Source organism: Rhinolophus ferrumequinum, chromosome 23 (assembly GCF_004115265.2).
Source record: "Rhinolophus ferrumequinum isolate MPI-CBG mRhiFer1 chromosome 23, mRhiFer1_v1.p, whole genome shotgun sequence".
Lineage (NCBI taxonomy): Eukaryota > Metazoa > Chordata > Mammalia > Chiroptera > Rhinolophidae > Rhinolophus > Rhinolophus ferrumequinum.
In genome coordinates this window covers 44649488-44667594 of record NC_046306.1, presented here as the reverse complement: position 1 = coordinate 44667594, position 18107 = coordinate 44649488, and the positions used below count along the sequence as shown (strand labels likewise).

At 49.7% G+C, this 18107-nt stretch overlaps 1 protein-coding gene across 1 annotated transcript in view; it reads right to left on the bottom strand.

Moving 5' to 3' along the window:
• Positions 1–18107, bottom strand: part of ABHD12 (abhydrolase domain containing 12, lysophospholipase) — a 78150-nt gene that overhangs the window by 1129 nt on the left and 58914 nt on the right. The window contains exons 3-12 of the mRNA XM_033095007.1: positions 16785–16890; positions 14161–14280; positions 11194–11224; positions 9058–9103; positions 6629–6758; positions 5262–5299; positions 4632–4711; positions 3520–3602; positions 1639–1717; positions 452–579 (exon numbers count right to left, since the gene is read on the bottom strand). Of these exons, the coding sequence (XP_032950898.1) occupies positions 452–579; positions 1639–1717; positions 3520–3602; positions 4632–4711; positions 5262–5299; positions 6629–6758; positions 9058–9103; positions 11194–11224; positions 14161–14280; positions 16785–16890 (841 nt within the window). The remainder of the gene's footprint in view (positions 1–451; positions 580–1638; positions 1718–3519; positions 3603–4631; positions 4712–5261; positions 5300–6628; positions 6759–9057; positions 9104–11193; positions 11225–14160; positions 14281–16784; positions 16891–18107) is intronic.

The window sequence follows — 18107 nt, the reverse complement described above, 5'->3', positions numbered from 1 at the left end:
AGGCTCAGCAGACCCAGGAAGTGGCATTCACAGCCAGGAGCACACCAACCACCAGAAGCAGCTGGAGACAAACAGGCTTCTGAGGAGCTGGCCCAAGCCAGAGTGCCTGTGGGCCGTGTGTGCAGGGCAGCACCTGACAGGTGTGTGGGAAGGGACCGAGGCCTCACCTACAGCAGTTGGGGAGCACATAGGGTGGGGGCTTCTGCACATGGCCGGCTGTGCGCTGGGCAAGCCCCCGCAGGGGGTGTTTGTGTGGGCCTGCCCAACCTGTAGCACAGGGACAGCATGGGAATGATCAGGACGGAGGGGCAACAGCCACTCTCAGCCCCTCTGGATGGAAATGAAAACCTCCTGAATCATGGTGACTCTTGACCCCACTGAGCCCGCTGTGTGTCTGGCCTGAGCCTTCACCACCCAGGACGACGGTCCTGGTGAGAAGAGAACGCCTCACCTCAGTATCCGAGGAAGCTCAGGGCTCTTGTAGATGTACTTGTGCCTGTAGCCAAGGTCTGAGTGAAAGGGGATAAACTGAACTTTGAAGTCTTGGAAGCTTCGAGATGGTGCGGCGATGCTGTAGAGCTGGGGAGGGAGAGATGGGTCAGCATCCAGAGGTGGCAGCCTGCGGGTGACCTGCCTGGGGGCCTCCCCTTCCACACAGGCCAGCCAGCGGCTGCTGCCTCTGTAGAGCAGCGCACGCCCCCCTCAAATAGCACTCCTGGCCTGCAGTTTGCCATGGCTGGGGCTGGGGGTGCTGGAGGAACCCGGCCCAGGCTCAACTCCTCAGCCTGCCATTCAAGACCCTCGCTGTCCTCACACCTGTCTCTTAGCGTCCCCCCGGCAAGGCGGATGAGCCAGCGCTACAGAAAGAGTCAACTGCTATGGGATGATGTGGTGGCCCAAGAGCCGGGAACAGCCATGATGGCTCAGCCCTGGGGGGGATGGGTCACGTGCCTCAGACTACTGTGTGCCCTGGTCAAGGTCAGTCAACAGTCGGCCTCAGGATCCGTCCTGCCTCAGCCCCTCCCTCCTCCTGTTCCCAGAGCCAGGCTGTGCTCAGCCCTGCTGCTGGGAAGGGACCTAGCCCTGGTGGACCCACCTGCGCCTTGGGACAACGCCCAGGTGGAAGCAGCCCAGGCACCTTTAGGCTGACCCTGCTCCTTGCCATCACCACAGCCAGCAGTGCTGCCTCCTATCCCACACGAGCCTACACATCTAATGCTGCTTCCTGGTAGCAAACGCAAATGCGGAGGCCCCACAACAACACGCTACTCCTCTGACATTGGTCCAATCCCAAAGGCAGAAGAACAAACGAGAGGTTCTGTGTCAATGCTACCGACTGCAACGTCTATGTTGGGGCTGGGGGTCCTCCTCACCCAGGGGTCCTCCCCACCAGCCAGTAACTGGACAGCCCTCCCTGCTAAGTTCCCTGTAGTCAAGTATCTGTCAGACCAGGACCCCTGCATGGGGACTTGGGAGACATTTGCTTATTTTCATGTTTCTTCTTGTGGACACAGTAGATACCTGGCCCCCACCCTGTCACTGGCAGCAGCAGCCTCTCCTCCACCTGTGTATGCCTAGCCCAGCCCGACCATGGGCCTGACAGACACCTGCCCACACCGGGGCTACACCGACACCGACCTTTCTGCCAAGCTGGAAGGGCACGACGGGGTCGTCCTCGGCATGCAGGATGAGCAGGGAGCAGGAGATGTGCTTCATGCTGTGGGGAAAAGAAAGGACTAGACCAAGACCCCAGAGAGATAGCTGGGGTTTCCGAGTACCCTGGGCCTGCCGTTGGCAGGGAACTGGGTTCAGGGAGTGTTTTACCATGCTGGCTTACAACTCAGATGTGCTGGGCTTTTCACTAGGTAACGAAAAGTCAATTTCTCAGATGTTTCTATCAATATCTATTCTAGGTGATAGGTGTCAGTCAAATCTAGAGATCGATTCATTCACCAAACCTGGCCCCTGCATAGTTTCTGAAAACTGAAAATGATTATTTTTGCCAGTACACATATTCTTTAAAAGTTACAAACTGAATAATTCAGGTGGGCCAAGAAACTTACTGCAAGTGAATGTTACCTGGAATGTGTTGGTACAAAAGTCTCTGCCCTACAATTTCTCTGTGGTATAAGTAACATCTAAGGTCACTCCTGGATGTTTACAAGTAAATTAATACTTTCCACAGGTTCATTCACTCTAAACCTTTCAGTGAACCAAATAACAGAAGAACAGGCTGCATGCCTCTCGGCCGCCGTACTGAGGTCTCACGGTGAGCTGGTGGGCTTGGCACCCACCTGCTCTTGGCGGTTCCACACCGATCTGGGGGCTCCGTGAGGGCAGTGCTGCTCAAGCCTGGCACCTGGCAGGACCGGGGCCAGGGGGCTTGTCCCCCCGAGGTGCCCAGCCCATCTGGCAGTCTGTTTCTGCTGGGGGCGTACAAGCATAATACACGCTCTCACTTCATTCTGCTTCCAGGTTGACGTGTTTCTGACGTGTAAGTCACACTCTGAACTGCCTATTTTTCAGATTTTCTACTGTAGGCAGTTTGTCTTACCTTTACCTGCTTCAGAAGAGGCCTAGCTCACATGCTGTCACCTTGGCAAGTATTTGGCAACAGACCTGCCCACCAAGAGGGAGCTCTTGACTTCCAGTGGGTGAGGGCTGGGTCATGTGGGGATGATGTGCTGCTGGCCCCCACTGCTCCCACCGCTCAGCGGGGGTGGGGGGGGTGGCAGGGGCAGGGCGGGGTGGCGGGCAGCACACACTGTTGTTTAGAAGGAATCCAGTTTATTCAGATAACTCTTTAAATTCCAAGACAATAATATTTACAAACAAGTAGGTCATTTGCTTATAATCTTTGCTCAAATTTCAGTTTGTTCCATTTTCATTTTTAGAACTAAAAAGCCTTACCTAAGGGGGAAAATACTCCATTTTTTTACATTCTGTTTCTAAGTATAGATTTTTAAATGTTAGCTGAATATTTAGATAAAAATTTTTTCCTTTCCTTTTTTTTTTTGAAGAAAACCCAGGAAATAAAGGTATCACAGAGACAATGTTAGCAGAATAGGAACGTTGTTCAAAGAAAGAGTCCTTAACTAGAATATTCACTTTTGGTTTTCCTAATAGAAATATGTTAAATAATAAACTTTGTAACATCTTTTCATAACCAAACATCAATCAAATGGCTGAGAAAAAGTCAATGTTTGAATAACAGTTACTATTACAGCTTTAATACCTATTTAGGAGTTCTGGTTTTGCCAAACTATTTTCAAACAAAACCTATATGGACAAAATAGTTTGTTTTCATACACCTTTAATTCTATCGTCTTTCCACACTCCTTTTTCTCTTCCCTGCAGTGCTATACCTACTTTCCCTCTATAAAGATCTATTGGTTAGAGAAGAACCCTATAACCTTCAGAATTCCATCCTATTTGGTAAATATGACTGAACAGGCTTATCCTGAGCATTCTCAGTGTTTTTCTAAATTGAAAAATTAGGTACTCTGCCGCAGTACTCACTTTTCATCATTTGCAAATTTAATTCCACTGCTTGTAATGGGATCGAGGAAGAACCAGTCAAACCCAGGGAAGTATCGATATATCTGAAGGTGACATGGAAACAAGGTGCAGAAGCATCAATTAAAATACTCAATGCAGAGAACCAAGGTCAAGGGTTCAATCAGAAGGTACTGAGTGCCCAGGAGACACTTGCTTTTGAGCAAGCTGAATTGCAGCCCCACCAGAGCTGTGCTGGGGCGCCCGGCACCCTTGTGCTCCGACCACAGATTCTCTGCTCAAGAGGCCCCCGGACTGGTTGCAGCAAGGGCTGCCTGCAAATGGGGCTCCCACCCTTAGAGCAGCAACCAGGAGGATCAGCTTGGAGACTAGACTTCCCACAAACATTAGGGCCTCCACCCCCCAGGAAAAATGAGGATCCATGGGACTTGGAAGAAAAGTGACACCAAAGAAGTTAAGACTAAAGAACAGAACTCTCTTGGTTTGCAACAGAGCAGCGTGAAATCAGGCAGTGGGCTGACACAGCTCCCCCAGAAAACATGGCCACCCAGGAAGCAGGAGAAAGTAACCAGACACTGAGGGAGCCCCTCTGGGCCAGGCTTATAAATAGGTTCTGATACAGTCAGAGAGGGCTTGACTCACTCTGGAGCCCCCACCTGGGTTTACCCAGGGTGTCACCCCTAGATACAACCATGAGAGCCTGGCTGCCGAGCACTGTCTGTGGGGATTGAGAGTGGGGGCACCCACTAGATCATTCCTGGTGAAGTAGCTTGGGACAGCAGACCCCAGCCTGGGCTGACTCCCACAGGGCAATGATGCCCAGAGGACAAACCATGCCACAGGGGCAAGGCCTCTTGTTGGTCCTACCACCCTCGACAACCCAGCTATGAACCCATCCTACATGGTGGCAAAGTTATAAACTTCCTGGGTAGCTCTGGAGTCAGGCCAGTGCCCAGAACAAGGATTAACTTTTAATAAAATATGCATTCATTGGAATATTTAAATAATAATTTTTGTGATTATTGTTTTATTTTATACTTATTTACTGTAGTTATTTTTATAGTAATTATTTTAGTAATGAAAATAAGTCAACTTTCAATAAGATCTGTACTTGCCACTGAGAATGGATGGCTCTTAGCTTCTTCTCGGATATTAGTGAATGGAGATTCCAATATAAGGGCATCTGGAGGTGTCTCTAGACAAGTAAAACAAACAGGGAACTGTGAGATGGGCAAAAAGCCCAGACAAAACACATACTCCATGGTCCCATGGTGGGTTCACGGGAGGGGCAGCCCCCCAGACAAGATAGTAAAATCCAGGGTGCCAGTCTGGCTGGCACCCTGTCAGGCCTTCCCACATGACTGGCATATGGGAAGAGCCCACACGGGACTGTCAGCTGGCCTCGGGTCGCTCCTGAGAACCACCTTTGCTGAAGCTGCTTATTTGGAGCCCAGTCTCTGGTGAGGCTGTACCAGCTGCTCAAGAATCCATGGGGAATACATGCTTAGGTCAACTGAGGGTCTGTCTGCCCAGGTCCTGGTCTCAATGCCCAACTCAAGGGGCTCTGTGAGGACACTGAACACAGTCAATGTGCTACTTGCCCACCCAGCACCCACTTCACAAGAATCCACAGCAGGGCCTGGAATGCAGCCAGTGTCCAAACACTCTGCTTGCCCTGAGGGAATGCCAGGACCAGGAGGAAGCCGTGCCCACACACCAGAGCTCACATCCACACAAGCCCCTACCTCGCTCACAGAGGCGCCGTACCAGATTTGTTGCCACTCTGAAAAGAGAAAAAAACAGTTCAGTTGAATTTTGACAAAAACAGTTTTAGATGAGACTGTTCTAATACTAGAAAGTAACCGGAAAAGCCATAGGATCTGTGAAGCAATTGGTAGGGTTGTGGAGAGGGTGGTAGGGGGACAAAGATGCTCCAGGACCATGGGTGGGCCCGGCTGCTCCAGCCAGCAGCCAGCTCCTTCAATAAGGGTGGCAATGGCAGTCACCCTTCAAGTACCTGAGGCATGTTCTGCAACCTCACCAGGAAGAGCCTCCTTCAGGTCGCACAGCACCGCCCCTCAGTTGGAGTGGGGGCTGCTGAGACAGACAGAGGGACAACGGGGACCAGCGCTGCCCTATCAACTGAGAGGTGGCTGCAGTCTACCTGCACAATTCTTAGAGGTGGCAGCATTTGGAGTCTGCCAGGTCCAGGGGCCTCTTGCCGTCCCAGAACCACACTAGGGGGTCCTGTGCAGACAGCCGTGCCAGGGTGGCCTGCTTGCCTCTACCCAGGGTACCTCTGCGAAGGCACATGGGCCACTCTCCCCACAAGGGTGGGCCAGGAGGCCCTGTCCCAGACAATGCCCAGTCTGCAGTCCCTGGCCCAACTGCAGCATGCTATCCAAGTTGAGCAGCAGCTTGAAAAAGGGGCTGCAGCCACTGCACTTGAAGGAAAGGCAGGAGGAAAAGGCAAGGCTGCTGAAGGTCTTGGGGCTCTGGGCACTGACATCAGCGGCTCTTTTTAGAAACACTCTGGACCTCACATCAGCAGTAACGATCAGGAGACCCCAAATGGAACATTCAAGTGCTTCCTGTCTTGGTACTGTTGCCTCCCCCAAGTTCTCTGGTAAGCCAAGTATGGGCCATGTGGCCCAGTTGTTACAAATGTCCCTGGTTTGCAGTGATCAGAGCTCTGGCACTGGAGCTTTCTGGCCAGCACACGCAGTCCAAAACCAGGGGATGTGAAGCCCGGGTGCATCTGGAACTTGAACCCTATCCAGTCTGCTCTGAAGATGTGTCCTCAAGGGCACAACCCTGGACTGAGAGAAATCTGCCCATCCTCCTTGTGGAGGGGGTCATCACCCCCACAACTGCCCATGTATGTCTCCAGTTATTTCTTGGGTTGGGAAGTTAAAAGTAGCTCAAACCCTTTGTGGTCTCTTGTGATGCTTCATCCCCTGCACCCACATGGGGGACCGGAGACAAGGCTTGTTGGAATTAATGGTGCCACAGGATCCACAAGCCACCAGGGCACCCTCAGAGAGCCCATGCTAGAAAGTCACCCATGAAGACCTGGCTCCCCCAAAGGCCACGTCATGCTGGGAACTCTTACCCAGTGCCTAGGGAGTGGCCCCAAATATACACAGGGTTGTCCCCACTTCTTGCTTTGATCCAGTCAAAAACATGGAGTGCGTCATAGGTCATGCCCTGTTCCGATGGTGTGCCTACTGAGTCACCCCAACCTGGGGGAGAAAAGCAGAAGAGGGGGAAATCAAGCCCAGTTCATGGAACCTCTTGAGTGGCAGGCCCAACCCCCACCCCCCATTCCTCAACAGATCAGGCCAGGCCCTCTGGGGCAATACAAGTCTGCCAGCACCATCCACAGCTCCAGGCACAGGGTATCCTGAGAAGCCTGCTCCTACTTCCCCCACCTCCTCACCCAATTACATCCCCTGAACCCAAAGGCCATCACAAGCCTTCTTCCCAAATACTGATGAGCAGCAGTGTCGAAGGGAGGAATCTTGCCAGGACATCAACCTCTCCAAAACTGGGGGCTTGCTGGTGGCTGGCCTAGGACGAAGGGCCAATAAGAGCCTGGCCTGCCCAGGGGCCCCTGAGCCTAGTCCAGACTCCATGGCCCAGGTGTGGCCCAGCTACAGACAGGTATGGGAGTCAGGAGGCAAGGCTCTGGAAAATAGGGTGGGTGGGTGGAATTCCAGGCTCCAGGCAACTCTGACCTAGAAAGGGAAGGGGCTCTGAGCATCTTGTTTGCATAACAGAGGAAAGCCAAACATCTCTGCCCCCACACTATCCTCTCCAAGGGCCCTTCCACCCAGTCTCCAGGAAAGGCCATGTGTCTAGTCATTTCTAGCAGCTTAGTAATGAGTCATAATCAAGTGATCTGAGAGCATCACAAGGCTCAGAAAGAGCAGGTTCTGCTGCATAAACAAAAACCCACAGAGTTAGGGGGCACAACAAGCTACGTCCTCTGGGTGTCCCAGATGCCAGATTATGGAAGAAGTCGTGTGGGAGACAAGGCCAGACGGAGAGGCTCAGGGCAAGAGTGGGAGGCAGGGACACAGGGACAGAAAGGGACGAAGACACAGAGAGACAGAGACAGGGACTGAGAGAGACACTTAGAGGCAGAAAGTTTGTCTCTTATAGGCCTTAGGGATGCAGAGGCTCAATAAGACCTGAAAAGAGGAAGTGCTATACTGGATTTCATTTCTGGGTAGAAGCACAGGGAGGCGAATGAGGAACAAGGCTGCCTGCCCTCTCTCGTTATCCTGAGGGCTCTAGCATGCAGCAGGAATTGAAAACTCTTTTCAGCATGGAGAAAAGGATGAATGGGTGAACTACTTTCCAGATCCTCATTTCAGAGTTTTTCCCAATCCAGAACTTTCATCCTGATGGAACAGTCTTCCATGATATAACCATTCCTGTGGTAAGCAGAATAATGGCTCCAAAGATGTCCACATCCTTACTCTGGAACCTGTGAATATTTTAAGTTATGTGGAGGGGGATTAGGTTGCAGAAGAAGTGAAGCTGCCAATCAGCTCACCTTCGGATGGGAGAGGACAGTACCCTGGCTTATCAGTTTGGGCACAAAGAAATCACAAGGATCTTTATAAGTGAAAGAGAAAGACAAAAGTCAGGGTCACAGTGATGTAGACACAATGGGCCAAGAGCCAAGGAACAAGGGCAGCCTTAAGAAGCTAGAAAAGGCAAGGAACCAGATTCTCCCATAGAACCTCCTGCAGAAACCAGCCTTGCTAACACCTTGATTTTAGCCCAGTGGCTAAAGATTTTGGACTGCTGACCTCCAGAACCACAAGATAATAAATTTGTGTTATTTTGAGACATTAAGTTTGAGGTTATTTGTTACAGTAGCAAGAGGAAACTAACAACACCCATATCCTTGGTCTGAGGATATGGACACCACTGCCCTTCAAGAAGGTCAAGGTAAGTTGGCCAAGCAGCCTTCAACCCTTTGCTCTCTCCAACTAAGGACCATGAAGTGAATATACTTCTCATACAGCTACTCACTGTTAATATATTTTCCTGGCTCCTTGAGGTAGAATGTTCTTAGCTTATATCAAACTGTGGTTTCCTGATTTCTTCAGGGGCAAGCCCTCTGATTTATTCAAAAAAGAAGAAATACTGAGGGGGCAGGAAAAAGAATCTTCTCTCTTAGCAGTTCGTTTTCCTGTTTTCCTAACTTTAACAAGACAAGCTCTCTTGAGCATAAACTGTGTGTGGTGTCCAGCTGCAGGGAAGGTCTCAGTCCAATAAAGAAAAAGGAATCTTCCCCATGCTGGCTTCCAGGCACTGACGCCTCCCCACAAGACGGACACCCCTGGCGTCTGCATGCAGGGCACTCACAGAAGACCTTGCCGCCCTCCACTACCTTAACACACTCGAAGCTGCCACAGTCAGGCACCTGCTAGCTATGTCTGAGCCTCTGTGAACGATGCCTGCACATTCCACATTAACTGGAGGAAGTTGGAGGGCCCAGAGATGCACTTTCAAAAGAACCATTACCTCTGTAGTCAAAGGTAACCACATGGTAACCAAGGGAACTCAGCACCTGCAAAGTGAAAAACAAACATCTGGGTAACAAATCCACACATCTTGGACAGAGGGCATCTTGCTCCTTACTAAACCCTCCTGGTTTCTGTCTTTACACCCTGCACATAGGGGGCACTTAGTAAACACTTGTCATGTTGCCCCATTCCTAACAGGACCTTATAAAACCCAATGCCAACTGCTACCGGATACAGTATTACCCTCCACCTGAGCAATGTGGGCAGGATGCCTCCCTCTGGGCTCAGAGCTTCATCTCTGCATTCAGGGGCTCACAGGTGTTCCCCACCCTGGGGCAGACAGCGGGAGCTTTGATCACCCAGTGACCCAGGAGGGACTCCAGAGTACAGAGCTCGCATCTGGGGACCCTTACTGCAACCTATCTCAGATTTTAAACTTTCACTGAATTTTTTGTGTTATTAAAAAAGAAATCCCTCTAGACTAGGTGATCACTTTCATTACATCCCTACTTCTCGCCTCCCTCCTCCACCCCCTCCAGCCCTGGCTGGGGTTTGCCCAGAGCCATGTGGAAGTTGCCAGCCACCATGTCACCCAAAGTCACTGCCTGGCACCTTTCTCCTTAGGCCACCCCAGGGTAGCTTGCAGCACTACCTTCCAGCTCCCAGCTTCCTGCAGAACCTGCACCCTCCAGAGCAACACCTGTTCCCAGTGTGAACCAGTCTATGAACAGAAACCTCAAAAGGGAACCTACAGCTTTCCAAGCATTCTCTTCCCTGCCTTGATCTAATCTATGCAAGGAAATGCTCCACAGCCTGGAGCAGTCCACCAGGTGTATGACGGACAGAGCAGTGCCCACATGGTACAGATATTCCCACACATCTGTTTATGTCCCTTTGTACCCTGTAGCACAGGCAGATGCTTGTCTGAGAGGAGGATGAGGGAGACATGCATGGTGGCCCCGGACACTGGCAGCAACTGCACACTTCAGGCTCCTAGACCCAAACACCTGATGAAGATGACATCCAAACAGAAGGGAAAGTCTGAACACCTGCCTGCAGCCCCCTTTACCTGGGGAGACCTGCTGGGCTTCCACTCGGGCCTGGAATCTGATTTAAATCCGACCTATGGAGGTAAGAAACTTCTGCGCTGGCCCAATTCCCTAGCCTGCAACTTGGGAGTAAAGTCTAGCTCCCTGACCCCTCTGTCCTCTCCATTCCTTTCATATGAGTAACACGTTTACAAACAATTTCAAACACCTTTTAAGTTATCAGCCAATATCTGGCATAAGATCCACAGGTTCACTCATCTTGATTTTGGAAACTATCCCTGGAGGCAACATTGTAGGAAGTACTCCATGGTGGAGTCATCCACAGAGGCAGTGTCTGAAAGACCACCATGATTAAGGATCAAAACTATTAGGAGAGGGCCGGCCCGGTGGCTCAGGCAGTTGGAGCTCCGTGCTCCTAACTCTGAAGGCTGCCGGTTCGATTCCCACATGGGCCAGTGGGCTCTCAACCACAAGGTTGCCGGTTCAAGTCCTCGAGTCCCGTAAGGGATGGTGGGCAATGCCCCCTGCAACTAAGATCGAACACGGCACCTTGAGCTGAGCTGCCTCCCGGATGTCTCAGTTGGTTGGAGCGCGCTTGCTCTCTCAACCACAAGGTTGCCAGTTCGACTCCCGCAAGGGATGGTGGGCTGCGCCCCCTGCAACTAACACCTGGCAACTGGACCTGGAGCTGAGCTGCGCCCTCCACAACTAAGACTGAAAGGACAACAACTTGACTTGGAAAAAAAGTCCTGGAAGTACACACTGTTCCCCAATGAAGTCCTGTTCCCCTTCCCCAATAAAATCTTTAAAAAAAAAAAAAAAAAGATCAGGATTCTTTGGGAAAAAAAAAATTTTATTAGGAGATTCCCTTCTGTTCATGCCACCTGGAAAAAGCACAGTACTGCCACCTGGAGAGAGCACACTACTTGGAACACAAGGAAACAATACTCGGGCAACGCTCCTTCCATCACAGACCATGTGGACACTGCTCCCTCTGTCATACGTGGTGTAGACACTGCTCGGCCTATCACAGACCATGTGGATATTGCTCTCTACATCAAACACTGTGTGCCATCCTCACCCACCTTGTAAAGCTCCACTCGGTGGTCACCTCCTCTAGAATGTCAGAGAGAAGGAAACAAGAATGGGTGTTAGTGCATCTTCTCAAAGAGGCAGGCTCAGGGGTCAATAATGGCGCATCTGGGCCCTTAGTGACTCAGTCACCAAATCCATACAGGGGGGTTGATGGTGGACAAGTGATCTCCTCCTTGGGCCACCCTCAGTGGCTCCGAACTTGCCTCTGGCAGTACTGTGCTAAGCAAGGGACAGTCTTAGCACTTTGGGGATATTTGGTAATTATTACCTTACTTTTGTTTTTGACTAGGTAATGCATACACATACAGTACGAAATCCAGAAGACATCAGAGGACACACAGCAAGCCCCTCCCACTCCTGCCCCAGCCTCCAGCCCCCTTCTCCAGCCTCCTAGTTTCCAGGGACCACCTGTAGACAGAAGCAAAGGCCTTTCTTTTCCTGCAGTCATACACCCACAGGGACCTACTACACGCACCTTCTGCCCACTTTCAGTACACTCTTTTTAGTGATGGTCACTTTGCTCATCTCGTGGTCATTTGGCTCTTTCCCATCTGCTGCTGACTTAAGCTTTGCTGACGTGGCCAGCCTGTGATGTCCTTTCACATACATGTGTCCCATGTGTGGGACATGTCCCTACATGTAGAACTGCAAGTCGAAGGTGAGCACCTGTAATCCTGACAATCATCGCCAAGTCCTTCAGAGGCGCCTGCCCTTCACCAAGGCCGTGTGAGAATGGCCGTCTCCCAGCCCCGCACCAACAGACTCGTGTTTTACTGGGTACTTCTCATTACTGAGGCTCAACAGGCTTTCACACATCTGAACTGTTTCACATATCTGTTCTTCTTTGTCCGAGGACTATCAATTCCTTCTCATTTTCTGTCTAGTCGTTGGTTTGCTGTTACTGTGAACAGATACCAAAGTAGGGATGGGGCCACCTTGACAGGAAAGTGTATCGCAGGTGAGCTCACCCTCTCCAGACTTCTCAGATGTTTTTCTTTTTTATAATGAGCATTTTGAGCATTTTGGCCATTTCCGGTATGTGTGTGGGGGTGAGGGAGGGAGCGTCCTTGGGAGAGACAAGGATGAGATGAAGGAGGAAACCAATATAATGCAGAAACAAAAACACAAAGAAATGAGTTTCAAAACCAAAAGGAAATACTGCACAATGTTTTCAGTTATCTTTGGAAAAGTTCACAGTGGCTCTTAAATTTTCCAAATTCCCTACCTTGAGCAAAAAAGGATTTAGAGCCTAACACAAGGGCAGCAGCAGCCTGGTGAAAGGGGTTGGGGAGGGCGGTCTGGATCTCAGGGAGCCTCATGAGTCGGATCAACGAACAGGGGTGGGCGAGATCTGCAACACAGGCAGTCTTCCGGGCAGTGGGAGGGAGCAGCAAACCTTTCAAAGTAACAATACTCCTTTGAACCTGAAGTTACAGGCAGATTTTGTCTTTTTTTTTTTTTTACCATGTGATTGGCATTGCTTAATTAAACCTTACTCAAGTAAACTACAAAATTCTCTCATTATAGAAAGATGCTACAAGAGCTATTTGTAGCCACTTGCTCTTTGAAAAGCAGAAGAGAAACCCTTTGTAGCTTGTTTCAGAGAAGAAATCAAACAGCCAAGTGTATGCATGATTCAGTAGCTAGGCACTGTATTCACTTGGCTCAGAAACCATTCTCGTAGGCCACACTTCCTGGACTTTCTGCATGTCCTCTGTGCAGTCCTTCTGCCCAAACACCCACTGGGGTCTGCTTTCCCCTCCAGAAAGGCCTGAGCTTTGTTCTCCTTGCTGGTTCTGCCAATAAAATGACCACCCCCATCCCATCACCATGGCCAAGGTGCCCTGCCTCCTGCCAGTTCCTTGCTGGCTCTCACACGACCTAAGGCAGCCGTAGCAACAGTGCCCCTCCTGGGAGTTTCAGGCAATGTTTTCTTCAGAAAATCCACCTTTTCTTTCACTCCCACCAGCTATCTCACAGAGACTTCTAAGCAAGGTAGACCACATGGGGTGGAAGGAGCCGTCTTTAAACCAAGGATGGTAGCTCCAATCACAGCTAGTCTGAAGGACATGCCATCAAAGCCACTCCTGAAAAGCACCTGAAATAAATCTGGCCAAGGGCTTTACCTGCCAGAGACAGTTGTGCTTCATCACTGGCCCAGCAGGATGCACTGGCACTGCTGGGTTATAGCTGGAAGGGGAGAACTCAAGCAAGTCACCCTGACCTGACAGCATGGTGGGGCCACCTCAAAGGATGAGCCCGTCTACGCACGCTCAGGCGGGGTCTCTTTGTTGGCCTCCCTCTGCCTTTGGCCTTCCTTCCTCCCTGCCTCTTCTCAGCACTTGCTGCCCTTTCCAGGAAGTGTTCCTCCTCCTCCAGCAGGGCACACCTGCCAGGGAGAAAGTGCCAAAATGCCTGCAATCCTCAGATCTTGTTGCTATCGAACGAGAGACAACTTTCCTCAGGGCATGTTGTGGCCCATAAGTGTCACCAGGACCCCGCCTCTGAGGGCCCACCAGTTCCTTACCCACCGAGAAACCCTGTTCCCTAAATCATGGGCCCTCAGACACTTTGCCCTTTAAATTTGGTAAGGAAGAGGGAGACACCCCTCTGTGGCAGAGGGTCTGGATCACTCTGACAGAGATGCAGCCTCCTCCGTTCCACCAAGTGCGAGCTTCAGATAAGGGGTTTCTGGACAGAGCTTCCCACATTTGCTTACCATGGTGGTTCCCAAGGAAACAAGGCCTGGGTCCACTTTGCACACAGCATTGCCTTGCTCTGAGCCTCTGGGAACACTGCTTCACGTACGTTTCACCGAAACCCTCTTTTCCTCTACTCCCCCACGTGCCTGCTCCCTTACTGCAGTGAGTCAGTAAGCCCGCCGGGGCCTGGACACTTCTGCCCACAAAGGAGCCAGCACTGCGTGCAGGAGACGGCCGTGGGCTCTTCTTTCTCACCTGGTGCCTGCATTACCGTGCAGGTACAGAATGATAGGGAAACTGGAGGCCAAGGCATCCTCGTACCATATCTGGTCCTTCCCTTGGGCAGTCTTCCACCAGACAGCAGGGACCGTGTGCCTGGAAACAGAAGCAGAGGGAACGGCACAGCAGATGATGATGACGGTCAAAGGCACGGCTGTGGAGCTCAAGTCACAACTGAGCACAGAGCAGGAGGACAGGTGGGCTGGAGAAACAAAGTGTCCCTGTCACCAGAGTATAAATAACTATGGGACTCCAAGCTGTCAGGATGGCTTCTGACAGCTTAAGTAGGAGATTTCCTTTCTTGCTAATGGACTTCCACTGGGCCACAGAGATTCACCCTGGTAGTAGTTATCAGAAGGGGCATGCACAGGGGCTGTTTCTCTCATATGAACCAGAAGCTCTGTGAGGGAAGATCCCACCTGGATCAATCACCAGGCCTTCACCTGGGACTAGCACAGAATGGACACTTAATAAATACTAGCTAAGTAACAGATTTTCCCTCATACGTATCCGTATTTTTAAACTGTACACAATTTAACTCAGTGTGCTTAAGATAGTATCATGCTGTCACATGTGCTAATTCAGCAACGATGATCTTTGTGAGCCGCACTAGAAGCCTGGCCATCCTTAAAGCACCACTTCTAATGTACGGCACATTCCAGAGCCTGCTTGCAAGCTCTAGAAGCAGACCCAGGTGAGCAGGAAGAGGTGTTGCAGGTCACCCACTGCATGGCTGTGCTTACAGTCACCCAGCTCATTTTGCACCTGGACAGGCACTTGGAGATGCAGTCTACCTGGTCAAATCCTCCTTCAAAGAGATGCTCTGCTTAATCTTAACTCAGGCCACATCAAATACTGTTAACCACTGGGGAGGGTCTGAATTAATACAGTTTTTCTGTAAAATTTATTTAAATTTATTCATTTACAATAGTATTTTAAAGAATCCTTTAAAATACTGTAGTAAATGGCCAATTTTTTATTTTCTAGCTCTTAAGTTTCAGCACCTTATTTCTAATGTATATCTTTGACTCGTTCCAGAGGATTACATTTTGGGTGGTTTTGACCACTGCAATGTTTCTTCTCCTACAACTATAAACCTATGGGACTGAAAGGTATATTTTAAAGGTGCTAGGGGCTGATGTGCTTCCAGTAGCCAGGCTACCCCAAACTTGGAGCTCTTGAAAAAGGCCCAGGAAGCTCCCAGCCAGAAGGGAGGGAAGCTATCCCTGGGGCTCTCCTGCCCCCTTCCAGGTGGACAACCATGCCCACACAGGCAGCTAAGAATGAGCTGCCTGCCAAGCATAGCCTCAGCTTTCCTCCAAGCCTTTGCTGGTAGGAGGATCTGTCAAGGTGCTGGGTGGGGACAGCTGGTGAACCAAGGGCCCACACCATCCTCACAACAGCACAGGACATAGACGTGGGCAGGCACTGGGCACCCACCAGCACATAGCATGGCTGTCACTACTTTGAGACTCACCATTGTTGTCACTAAATACAACTTTCTTCGGTAACTCCTGTGAAAGTTTTCAGCCTAAGTGTCAGCACCACTGACACTTCCCCTCTGCAATACGAGGAAGAAATACTGACTAAACTCCCAGGTCTTCAAAGCACAGACCCTATTAACCAGCAGGAGGGTCAACCAATTCCCAGCAAACAGCTCTGAGCAAAACACGTCAAACTTCTGAATAAAGATGGAAAAGCAAAGAATCCCACATGCACACATTGGTCAATAACTGCTAGATTAAATCAAACTGGAAACAAAAGACTCTAGAATCCCAGCATCAACTCCTAAAAACAAAAATCTCCCTTCTCATTTTGTTCTTTACCCAGGACGATTATTATTATAGAAATGCCTGAACTACCTTGCAATCCACACTGGGATGCTATTCATAGCATTTCATTTAGAAGCTTCTCACATACGCAGCAGAGAGAGACATTATGGCTACTGAAAAAGAATCCCAGCTAGATTAAGGGGCAGGGATTCTGAGAGAAAAATGAAAACACCACAACAAGGTTGGTCAATTTCGATTTAGTTGTTCAAAAACACTTAGTTGTCCATAGGAAAAAAACCATTAAAACATATTCTAAGGACAAAGAAACCACAGAGTTTAACTCCAATTCAAATTTATGGTTACAGAAAGTAAATACTGAAAAGATAACAAACACCACCACTGTCAACTGCCAAAAGTGCTGTATGTGAAAAGAAATCAGGCCGTTTTCAATATCTAGACATTCCTTTTTCTGAAAATGAATGGTATAGCTCAAACCTCTGCTCACAATTCTGTGCTTATATACTCTTTGTTTCTAGCTTTTTCTTTCCCCCTGGAAATAAGGCTCTTTACCAAAAGCAATCTGGTTCACAAAACTGTTTGAAAACCTCAGAATAGTTTGGTGCCATCTCATTGTGCTGCATTAGGATCGAATTCAGCAGAGCTCTTTGCTTTGGAAATAAAGTGGATGAAGATAAAAATGCACAGGCAGCAGTTTCAGACACTGCTCTCAAAGATAACACTTGCCACACTGCGCAGGGCCCCTCCTGCCTGCTGGAGACTCCACAGAGCAGGCACCTTGGCCCCGTAACCACTTGGCTAGACACTCACCAGACTCCAATGGTCACGTCTTCCTCTGGCTGGAGGTAGTAATTACAGGTGTGATTCAAACCTTGATCCTGTGGTTTTTTCAAGTCAATGAAATAGGGAACCCTCACTGTGGGGGACAAAGAGATGGAAAGCAGGATTAATGGGGGTGGATGGACGCACACATGCATACAGCAGAGGTGAAGCTCTCAAAAAGTGCCAAGTCTTTTCCAACACAATACTGCCAGGTGTACTGGGCCCTCTAGCCTCAGGTGGGGCTGTAGGCAAGCCTGCTCTGGGACACTGTGAGAGCATTTACACAACCTCCAGCAAGAGCGAGATGTAAGTAGACACGGACCCACTGAAGGTTGTTCAAGGTGTGAGAAGATACAAATGAGGAAAGAAAAAAATCCCTCAAAGTCCTGGCGGTCGGCCTGACCATGAGAGGCTGGAGACAAGGATGCCAGTGAGGCTTCTGGAAGCAGCTCAGGGAAGCTGCGACTGAAGGCTGGAGCCAGGTGTTGGAGCGAGGGATGGTGGGAAAGGTGACGGATGGATGGTATGTTCTGGAGCTGAGCCACAGGACTCGACAATCCACTGAATGTGGGTGTGAGCCAGTTAAATGGGATTCTGAAGATTCTAGTGCTGTCACTCAATGCAGAAAGGATGGCAGAAGATGAGGTGTGGTTACAAATGGGTGGATGAACCAACAGAACTCATCCAGAGTTGAGTATGGTCAAGTGGCACAATACAGCAGGAGCCCTAAGTGTAACAAGTGACCTGCATGAGGGCAAAATTCTGTGGTGCACCCTCCCTAGGGAACATCCTGGGGCCATTAGACAGAGACTGAGCAGAGGATTACAGGTAGGTGAGAAGAGCAGGGAAGAAGCAAGAAGATCACAGTGTGTGCTGCATAAGCCCATATTGTTATTGTAAAAAGACGCAAACAACACCACCCGTGTGTGGCTTGAAAGAAATACAGAAAGACACATGCCAGACTGTTCACAAAGTGTGTGTGTGTGTGTGTGTGTGTGTGTGTGTGTCAGGTGATGCTGAATTTTCCCCTTAGATATCATTTTACTTTTATTGCTTGAGGTGAACATATTTTAAGATACATTCAGTTGAAAACGGAAAAACTTAAAAAAAACAAAAACAAAAAAAAAACAACCCAAAACCTTGAGGTGGGATTTACTCACTTTATAAAATGGCACCTAGTGACAAAGAGCGGTATGGTCCTGACTTCTAGCTGATCCCACCTTTTATAAGGAAGCTGCATACATCTTTACAGTTTTCTTTGGTGAAGTAATTCCATTAAATAACCTCACATATACATGTGGTATAAAAGGT